General features: G+C 40.4%; 1 protein-coding gene across 1 annotated transcript; it reads left to right on the top strand.

The window, feature by feature from the left end:
* The first annotated feature begins 666 nt into the window (after positions 1-666).
* smyd2a (SET and MYND domain containing 2a) lies at positions 667-10,461 on the top strand. Its single transcript, XM_068590925.1, has 12 exons — positions 667-1,139; positions 2,342-2,405; positions 3,013-3,123; positions 3,640-3,700; positions 4,619-4,746; positions 5,396-5,463; positions 5,800-5,902; positions 6,046-6,156; positions 7,067-7,187; positions 7,368-7,542; positions 7,820-7,928; positions 8,126-10,461. Exons 1-12 carry the CDS (start codon positions 967-969, stop codon positions 8,207-8,209), a joined length of 1,308 nt encoding a protein of 435 aa, XP_068447026.1. The 5' UTR covers positions 667-966; the 3' UTR covers positions 8,210-10,461.
* Positions 10,462-10,841: the final 380 nt, after the last annotated feature.

Raw genomic sequence — 10,841 nt, forward strand, 5'->3', positions numbered from 1 at the left:
GCAAAACAATGGCAAACAGACAATCAGCACAGGCAGTTAAAACATAACGACATAAAGAATCACACATTAGATAGAACACATAGGTAATGTTAAATTAGATGGCACACAATCTAACAAACATTGACAAAAAGCCAAGCAAATGAGAGCAGACAAGGCAAGTATATAATTAATAGCTTCCCATATCAGTGCAGACAGCTAGTGCACAGTGGAGGAATGTAGCTACATTTGTGTGTGTGTTTGCGTGCGCGTGTTTGTGTGTGTGCGTGCGTGGAAATATATAAATACAATTTGTGGAGAGGGACCATTTTACTGAACAATAATTACTTAACTACACAATTCCCTCACGTCCACCTTCACGACTGTTTGCAGTCCTGGCTCCTCAGGACAGCAGAAAGTCTCTACATCTTTCGTCGCAGGCTAAAAACTCATATTTTTTGACTACACCTTGACTAAGGAAAGTAGCACGTTAGTAGCACTTAAATAGCACTTACAGACAACACTTTGTAGTTTAACTTTATTGAAGAAATTGTACTTTCTTGATTCTTGTTGTTCCGAGGTTGTGCTCTTGGTCGAATGCACTTATTGTAAGTGTTGGATAAAAGCGTCAGCTAAATGAAATGTAATACCTCAAGTACATTTGCTGATATCACTTTTACTTAAGCAACGGTTTGATTGCATAACTTTTACATGTAGTAAAGTATTTTCCCGGTTTAATACAAGTATTTCTACTTAATTTAAGGATCAACCCATCAGTAGGCCTACTTTCACTCTAACTGCACTTTACTAGGCACACGAGTTGCTCGTCCGTGGTGTCTCCTCTCCAGCAGGGGGCGCAGCGGGCTACCCCGGTCAGGGAGGACCACAGAAGAAGACGGGACTCGGGACAGAAGCTCGCAGCTCCCCAGCAACGACCCAGTTGGTGCCCGGTAGTATCCGAGTGAAGAGCTGTCAACAGAACCGTGAAGCATGAAGAACGAGGGGATGGAGGGGACGGAGAGGTTTCTGAGCCCGGGCAGCGGCAGAGGCCTGCGGGCGGAGAGGCACTTCGCGGTGGGGGAGCTGGTGTTCGCCTGCCCTGCGTACTCGTACGTGTTAACAGTGAACGAGAGGGGAGCCCACTGTGACAACTGCTTCACCAGGTACCAGCTTACCTTCTCTGCGAAACCGCTGAAGAAAAAACACACACCAACGTGACAGTTAACCTGTCGTCTGGCCGGAGAGTGTTTTATTTTCAGCCGAGCTTAAAACGGAACGCTGGCTCACCTTCTCACCCAGCTAGGCTAGCTTGTGAACCTCTGGTCATCCATCGAGCTGCTGCAGACACCCTTTAAATGGGTCAGTGGCCACCTGACTGACGCTGCAGCGTTACTCTGTTGCACTGCGACCTGCACGTGCAACAGCCGTCCTGGTGGTGCCAAAGAAACATGCTTTCCTCCTGTCTTACTGATGAGGCTATTAATATGCTAGCATACTGTCTTAAATAGGCTCCTCATAATCGCAGGCAGAAGTATTCAGATCTTTATTTTGGTACAAGTAGTAATAACAGTTTGGAAATATTCTGGTACACATTTAAAATGCATTTAAAATTACACTCAAGTTGAAGGATAAAGAATGTAGTTGATGAAGGTGGATCTGCTTGTATTTATTCTGCACACTGTTGTACATCATTTGTTGAGTTATATTTTCTATTGTCAGAATCTGCAATGCAACGAGTAATTTAAGTTAACAATTTAAATAAATGATAGGGGGTAAAAAGTACAAGGTGTCCCTCTGAATAATGATGTACAATTATGAATTAAGCCAAAATGGAAATACTCTGCTACAAATAACAAATACCTCGTATACTTAGTTAAATACTTATGTAAATAGACTTTGTTACAATACACCTCTGATCATAGGTATTGCGCTCATTCAAAGGAGCACTTTCATACACACATTCCTTCAACCCAAGCTGCAGTTAAGGTTTTTAGAGCAGTAAAAGGTTAGGGTGCTAATTATAGTTGTCCATGTGTCCCGAGAGAGAAGGAGCCAAGAGATGAGAAGGCCAGGGGTGCGTGTCGGTGGAGGTTGTGTGTACATTAGTCAGAAATACGTTGTCTCTTTTTGTAATATAGTTCTTCAATTAGACTTCTTTTGACTGGAAATGTTTATTGAAAATAGCGAGGAATGTTATTGGAAAATCGTCTTCTCATGCACATGAAGTGGTTATTAATGAAAGATGATGAACAGCCTGTTATTATTTCATACAGATGAATACCATCAAATCTTACCGACACAATGTTCCACCGGCCCACTTATCAGCTGTAATGGAGGAAGGTTTTGTGTCTTCATGTCATTACAGGAGTGAAGACCTTTTTAAATGTGGCAAATGTAAGCAGGCCTACTACTGCAATGTTGACTGTCAGGTAAGAGTCTTTTCTGCACTTTTATGGAGGACTTGTACTTTTTGTGTGCGAGTATGTGTTCCACTTGATCTTATTCCTGCTACAAAGAGTGAGGATAGGCCAAGACCAAGCCTATGAGTATTTTTAGACTTTTATTACTTATTTTTGGGTGTCGCAGTGAGTCTTTTGTTTGCATCTATAAGTGTAGCGATAAAAGATGGGCATTTTGCTTCACCGGTACCACATTAGAGTTAAAATACATAAAATGTTCCTGTGACCCACTTTGGGACCTTGGACCACAAATTGAGAACCACTCCAGCTGAGCAAAATGCAAGAGACGGAGGGGATCACATGGTCATGCTTCTGTTGCTATAACTGAGGCTTGTGTGAGATAGAGAGACTGGGGTGGATGGAGCAATAATTCATGGATGATTTGCTTTGTGATGATAAAATAATTTATCATCCATTATCCTGATTAATGGGATCACTTGCTGTAGTATTGGAGGGTTTACTAACTGGAACTTGAATTTGTGTGTGTGTGTGTGTGTGTGTGTGTGTGTGTGTGTGTGTGTGTGTGTGTGTGTGTGTGTGTGTGTGTGTGTGTGTGTGTGTGTGTGTGTTTATACAGAGAGCTGATTGGTCCATGCATAAACTGGAGTGTGTAGCTATGTGTGCTTACGGGGAAAACTGGTGTCCATCAGAGACTGTCAGACTGGTGGCTCGAATCATCATAAAACAGGTACATCAACATGCCGTGTGTTTAATACATTTATACAAACTTAAAAGAAGATAGAGTCAAATAATATAATTGGCTGGCCTGATAATAAGGTAATGTTATGAGCTCGACCATATGTTATGCAATAAACCAGCTGTAAGCTGCTAAAGCAGCGATGCAAAGATGTAACACATCTCAGTTTCATTGGTATGTATTTGCATGAGTAGTGTCAGAGGAGTATCATGAGTGTCATGTTCTTGCTATCATGTATTACTGGTCACAAAGGTAATATTAGTTTTGACTACTGCGTCAAAGCACACAATACTTTTCAATGTAAACATGTTGCTCCTGAAGCCAATGCTGCTGTCACCCCTTTGTGCTCAGCAGCTGCTATACTGTTATAACATTTGAATGACTTCCTAATTGACATGAAAGTCTCTCACAAAAACATTTGCTATTATAATATAAACGTTGAGAAAGGAAACTTAAGTAATTTTTCTTTTTTTCATGACTTTTTGACTAAAATGACTGTTGTTGCAGAGAGTCACAACAGAGCGCACCCCTTCAGAAAAGCTGCTACTGCTCACAGAGTTTGAATCCCGTAAGTAGATGTGTGTGCGTGTATGAATATATGAGCGTGTATGTTTAGTTACATCTGTGTGCATTTTTAGTTACACAGTGTGGGGTTTTTCTGTGTCTCTGCCGCTGAAGCAGTGTGTGTATTAATATCCTCCGCTGTAGCCTCCAGTCCTGATTCTGTCTCTTTTTATTCACTCATAGTCTGCAGAGCTCTGGGATTCAAATCCCAAGATTCTGGGTGCTGTAATTTCATGTTCTCTACCCTCCTTTAAAAACTGCTGCCACTGTGCCCTTGGGCAAGGTACGCAACCCTCCTTTGGGAAACTGTGGTTGTACTGAGAAGCTCTGAAATGTCCACATATTTACTCCAAATACTTAATCAGCCCAGTTTCAGCAATCAAATCAAACGCTGTCCAATTTTACATTCATATGTAAGGCTTCCTCAAACTCTATTCTCTGCTCTATTTGGTAGTATCATTTAGTCTGAGCTGCTGTTGCAGCCATGTGCCATCAGAGGATTGTCACAGAATTAACCTTCACACCTGTCTTGTGTGTGTGTGTGTGTGTGTGACTGACAATGACACATGGCGTATAGCATTGGTATATTCTACACCTGCTGCCAACGCTGAATGGTTCTTCTATAAAGCAACAACAATAAAAATCATACTGATACAATTATGCATGTCAACTTTATGTGTTATCTCTTGTTGTTTTTTGTTGGCTCGTCCTCATTTTCACTTTAGTAATCCCTCTTGTATAAAATGTCCACACTTTCTCAAATACAAACTAAAAGTCCTCAGTCCAGCGAGTGGCTCAATAAAGCTCCAATAATAATCACAACCAGCCAAACTCTTACTTTTCTCTCTATCCCTTTTTTGGTATTTATTCTTTCTTTCCATTCTGTCTGTATTTATTGTCCGTCTTTAAATGCATTTTCCAGATTTAGATAAGATGGACAGTGAAAAGGACGAGATGAACCAGGCAGACATCGCAGCGCTGCACCACTTCTACTCCAAACACATCAGTGACCTTCCTGATGAGCAGGCTCTCACTGAGCTATTTGCACAGGTAAAACTGGACACTACATCCTTTTCACCTAGAAATCCACTGATGAAAACATTTCCATTCCAAGAAGGATCCAGGATCTTAGGTTGTGTGTGTTCTCTTACTGTCGTGTGATTGATAACTACACACAATTCCGTCAATTTAAAACATACAGAGTTCCATCCATCCATCCATTTTCCACCGCTTATCCGGGGTAGGGTCGCGGTGGCAGCAGACCCAGCAGACCGACCCAGACTTCCCTCTCACCCGCAACATTTTCCAACTCATTCTGGGGGACCCCGAGGCGTTCCCAGGCCAGCCGGGAGATATAATCCCTCCAGCGTGTCCTGGGTCTTCCCCGGGGCCTCTAGACACACAGTGTGCAAATACATTTAGCTTATGTGTACTGTCATTTCTCATTTATGCTTAAGGCATGCTTGTGTTTACATATCTTTTTAACCGTCTTCCCCTTGTATGTTTAACTCTTCACTACCAGATTTCCTCCTCCTCCTCAATGGAGGGGGTGTTCCAGCACATGTTAGTGGAGGGGGATGGCAGCTGTAATATCGTATTACTCACCATGCGGTTCTCTGTCACTGTCTCCACCTGTTTGTTTGTGTCTTCCCTTCTTTCTCGCTTGCTCTGTTTCTCCTTCTCTCTCATGTGTCTCCAGGTTAACTGTAATGGATTCACTATAGAGGACGAAGAGCTTTCCCATCTGGGATCGGCTGTTTTTCCTGAGTAAGTAGTCCATGTCAACAAATCACTGTCATTCAACAGTTCATCTTATTTATCAGTGTATTTTACTCTGCTGATTAAGTTGGAAATTACATTATTGTCAGCATGTATCAAAAAAACTGATCATTTGTTGCCGTTCCTCCTCCTTTCCCCGGTCTGTCTCCTTACATACATACTTTTCAGTCCTCAGTCTCCTCTTCATTGCACTTTTCTCTCCCTCTCTCTCATTGTTTAATGTTTTTCAAGCAAGCTAATGCATTTATCACAATCCTCTAATTTTTTTTTTTAAAAATAGTTTTTTTAACCTTTTGTGATTCTCCTCCTTTTTCTTCCTCCTAGTGTAGCACTGATGAATCACAGCTGCAGTCCTAATGTCATAGTGACCTATAAAGGCACAGTGGCTGAGGTCAGAGCTGTCCAAGAGATCAACCCCGGAGATGAGGTACGTAATCACCGGACTCGTTTAGTAACGATGATGCTTCATAGTGATAGCAGTTTTTAAGACCACGTACAACCATGAAGAAATACAGAAGCTTATTACAGTTATTTTGATTGATGCACAATTGTTTTCCTCTCTCTTTGTAGGTCTTCAACAGCTACATAGACCTGCTCTATCCAACAGAGGACAGGAAAGAAAGGCTGTTAGATTCCTACTTCTTCACATGCCAGTGTACTGAGTGCACCAGCAAGTCAAAGGTACTGTTGGCTTGTCACTCTAAACCCTAGATGCTTTTCTGCATTGTTTATGTGAGGAATATACAAGAAAATGGCTCATCTGAATACCGTTTGTTTGTTTGTTGGAAACAATGTCTTACACATTCAAGCAAACGGAGTAGCTGTGTCCCCATCCCATACTAAGTACTTATATTTGTATATCATATACGATTTATATTTACCAAATGCTGTAGAAGGTAGATGCTTTGAAGTCGGTCCCAGCCGAACATCCCAATCTGTTCAATATGGCAGATGAATTTTGATTACAAAACATGTTTTCACACAAAGCTTTTAACTTGGCTCTGCTTTTATACTTATATGCTGCCATGCCAGCAACAGCCGTGGTTAATAACCACTAGTTCTGCTTTATACTAATTGTGGAAATTTTACATACGTCAGAACATCAAACTCCATCGTGTCTGGGTTCATAATATTTTCCGTAGTCCCACAACAGCATCTGAATAACTAACGTTATCAGCGCTACTTCAGAGGGACCGGCAGAAGTTTGATTCAGCAACTACAAGATGGCACTGACGAGCAGAACATCTCAACGCTGAATCAACCATGACTCGCTCGTTTTTGCTGTAGGAGTTGGGAAATTTCAACTGGCGCGACAAAGTGTTGCGTCAAACGCTCTGTTTGCCCCGTGGCAAACGCGCTGTTTGCGTCTACGCAGCGTCTACGCAGCGTCTACGCAGCGTCTACGCAGCGTCTACGCAGCGTCTACGCAGCGTCTACGCAGCATTAACTTAACTTAACTTAAGCATTAACTGTGCATTAACTTTGCATGTAATCTGGTCGTGTCAAAATCTTGACACGTTTGGTGTGAACACACCAATATTTTGTTACCATACAACTGTTTCGTATGTCCTTCCTTTCCATCTATTTCCAGGACAAGGCTAAAATGGAGATCAGAAAGCAGAGAACTCCACCAGAGCCAGAGGATATCCAATCTATGGTCTATTACGCCAAGAATGTCATCGAGGAATTCAGGAGAGCCAAACACTACAAGAATATCCTCTTCCTCTGTTCATACTTATTTTTCACTGTCTCTTGCTACATATTTCTCTCACCTTTTATTATTTCTGCCTCAGTCTGTGAGTTTTTCTTTCTTTATTAAGGACAATCTTCCACTTCCCAGCCACCTCTTCTTTCTCTACAAAGTTTGTCATTTATCCTTGACTCTCTGGCACCCCCCAGTGAGCTGCTGGAGATATGTGAGCTCAGCCAGGAGAAGATGGGATCTATATTTGCAGACACCAATGTATACATGCTGCACATGATGTATCAGGCAATGGGTGTCTGTCTTTACATGCAAGACTGGGATGGAGCTATGAGCTACGGGGAGAAGATCATTCAACCGTACAGGTAAGTCAGTAATTACAATATTTACAACAATTAAAATAGATATTTGTAAAGTAAATCAATTGTAGCAATATATGCCCTCAACATATTGTATTTTCACTGTGCTCCACCACGATCTGCCACATTGAATATATCATCTATATATTGTTGTATTTTCAAGCTTTAAATATTTTAAACTTTTGTAGCACTACAGCAATACCCATGATAACATTAATTATAAATTATATCTTGCTTCCTCTACCATTTACTGCTTGACCTGTAAATCATATTCTCTCTATAGTGTTCACTACCCAGCCTACTCTCTGAATGTGGCGTCCATGTATCTGAAACTGGGACGTCTGTATCTGGGGCTAGAGAAGAAGACGCAAGGAGTCAAAGCTCTAAAGAAAGTAAGTTTACAGACATCTGGTCAGATATTAAAAAGTGTTAAAGTGAAGGCAGAAAATAATGTCGGAGAAGCGATAAAGAGCTGTAAAAGGGATCTGCAGTCAGAAGTTTAGAGGCATGAATTGAGTCAGTTGCTTATTCATTTGCAATTGGATAACTCTAAAGAACTAACTCCAATATATTTTGTTTCTGTCTTCAGGCAGTTGCCATCATGGAAGTGGCTCATGGGAAGGATCACAATTATGTTGCAGAAGTCAAACGTGAAATTGAGGAGCAGAAGTAAACGAGGTGCAACAGGATGAGCAAACATATTACAGAGGGAAAATTTAGGAGGAGCACTGGATTGAGGAGACTTCTAAAGCAACAGAAAATACACATCACAACTGCATGCCGTGATTCTTATTGCCTCTGTTTTTTTTATCGCCCACTCTTTTGTTTTTTATGCCTTTTTGTAGGCAGTTTCTTTTTTCATGTCTCCCCATATTGTGGGTGAGGAAGACCACATTTTGTACTTGTACCAGACCTGGAGTTAAAAGCAGACAAATTAGGATTCCAATTTTTGTTTAGGAGAATTAAAAAAAGGACTTGAATACTTTCTGTGTTTAATAAGACGACGAAGCTTTCATTTGAAAGCTAGGTAAAATCGGCCAATCAACAGACCATGTTTTCATTGTCATGTATGTCTTTGTAAGCAGTTGTATCTGCGCAGTTGTTGCAGTTGTTGATTGATTTCTGTACAAAGTGGCGAATAGTTGATATGAAGGGCATTACTTTCCCCCAGCCGATGCATTTTAATACTATCAAAGTTTCTGGCTTCATTAATTCTTGTTTAAACTGTGAAAAAAATGTGATTGACCATGCATCAAATACTTTGTAGCAACGGCGAAGAGAATGCAAAGAACTATTCCTGAATGAATAACCAATCCATTGATTGGCTTGTCTTACGATATGTTTGCTTGTTTTAAAGAACCAGAAAACGTGACGCATGTTTATGTTATGCATACGAGGCTTGTTGACCAAAGGGGCCACGGGTTTAACTGACGGGGAACCAGCTGTAATTCTCTATTCAGTGTATCTTTTAACGGGGGTGCTGATCTGCGGCCAGTGTGACTACTGAGTCACAGTGAAGACATTGGTACTATGACCTCACCGATAATGATGATGATGGAGGATCAGAACTCTTATGCTTTCAGGGAAAGGCTCAACACTGTAGCTTTTGTTGCCTTTTGTCTTGAGATGCATTATTTTTATCTTCTGTGATTTTTAAGAAGCATTGAGAATCCAGATAAGTCATTTTTTGGGACTGAAATTACTTAAGCAGAGCGGCAGGCAGAATATTGGTATGCAGTATCATCTGGTAGGATTACCTTTTACATGCAGGTGATACCACTTTTAACTTTATAATCAACAAGAATGAATACATTATATCTTCAAAAGAAAAAAAGCATCTTCCTCCAATCTCTGCTTTTGTGCCACCGTTATTTTTGCACAGTTTTACTTTTGGTTAAAATCATAATATATAGCAAATTATACCAACATGGAAACTCTTTATGGAAATATTAACTTCACTATGAATGGGTACTCCAAACAAATATAATCTGTCATGGAGTTTTGTTGACAAGCAAGTTGGTCAGAGCTTCTGGAAGATTTGTCTCTTCCAGAAGCTCTGTGGATTTGATTGAATCATAAATATAGAAATCTAAAACTAAGCATGGAGTGAGTGTTTGTATAAACGGCTTTAAAAAAGTTATTTGACCTGGCCTTAATTAAGAGTTGGTATTGCATTCAAATTCTGTACATTATTTGTGATAAAATTGTCAGAATGACAAACCTGTAAGCATTTTTTACCAGTTTGTTAGTGGATAATTAGTCTTCCTGCAGTCTTTAAACCACCAGAGAAACTACTGTCACATATCTGAGTATTTTTCTTTTTTTCCAGAGAAACTACAGTCACATATCCAAGTATTTTTCTCTCTTGTTTACTATGGATGCAGTTTTATGCACCATGTGAATGCGAGTTACTGAGGGTTAACAATGCCCATTGTTATGAGTTGCCTGTGGTCATATTTGTAGCAACTTATGCATAGGCGACTCTCTGGCAACTGAAAAAAATGCTTCTAGAACGTGCCTGCCTACCAGTTTTGCGAGAGTAATCCAAAAGCAGCATCTCAGCAACTCTGTTCCACATGTTTATTTTTGCATGTTTTTAGAAAAGTGAGACAATGAGAGGGTTTGTACAAGCCATAAAACATCTAAACCCTCAGTTTGCCATTTGAGCACTTCATTTGATTTCTAGCTGGACTCTTAAGAATGCATATGATTTCTTTCTTCTGTGACTTCATAACAGAACTTGTGACAAAGATATACTAATACTGAACATGTAGTAGGCCAAGCAGTTGTTTTTGTAATGAGCTGTTACTTAATCAGGCATGAATGTTATTCTATAGGAATGCTAATGCTACTAAAATCTGAGCTTGATTCTTTCTGTACCATGTCAGTGGAACTGAATAAAGGCATTGCACTTGCTTTGATAAATATACTATTATTTTATTTAACCAAGAACTGTCCTTTGACCCCAATGCTATAAATGACCCTGAAAACCAGTATTTATGTGAGCTCTCCCTCTATCTGTATGTATGTGTATATATGTATGTGTATATATAGATTTCTTTCTGAGAGGATCTTAAATGTTTTACATCCAATGTGAAATATAGTCTCACACGTGGCACACAAGCTTGTCTTCCCAGCCTAACATTTGTCGAACTAATCTAACGAATCCAATATTTAGGGAAACACCGAGTAGGACAGGAAAACTAGGCGTTTCAAAAGAAATAGTGTGGAGGAGGCGTACCTACAGTTTCGCCACTAGGGAGCGCTGAGTAAACCACAAGTTAACCAATCGTGTGCGTTGTGTG

Source organism: Clinocottus analis, unplaced genomic scaffold, assembly GCF_023055335.1.
Source record: "Clinocottus analis isolate CAN_PGR_092001 unplaced genomic scaffold, fCliAna1.0.p SCAF_1, whole genome shotgun sequence".
NCBI classification, from domain to species: domain Eukaryota; kingdom Metazoa; phylum Chordata; class Actinopteri; order Perciformes; family Cottidae; genus Clinocottus; species Clinocottus analis.

Bases quoted from the DNA above. Each gene is read 5' to 3' on its own strand.
- smyd2a (XM_068590925.1), top strand. From the start codon at position 967: ATGAAGAACGAGGGGATGGAGGGGACGGAGAGGTTTCTGAGCCCGGGC. The intron at 5,464-5,799 runs GTAAGTAGTCCA...TCTTCCTCCTAG, and splicing joins GGATCGGCTGTTTTTCCTGA to TGTAGCACTGATGAATCACA. The intron at 5,903-6,045 runs GTACGTAATCAC...CTCTCTTTGTAG, and splicing joins AGATCAACCCCGGAGATGAG to GTCTTCAACAGCTACATAGA.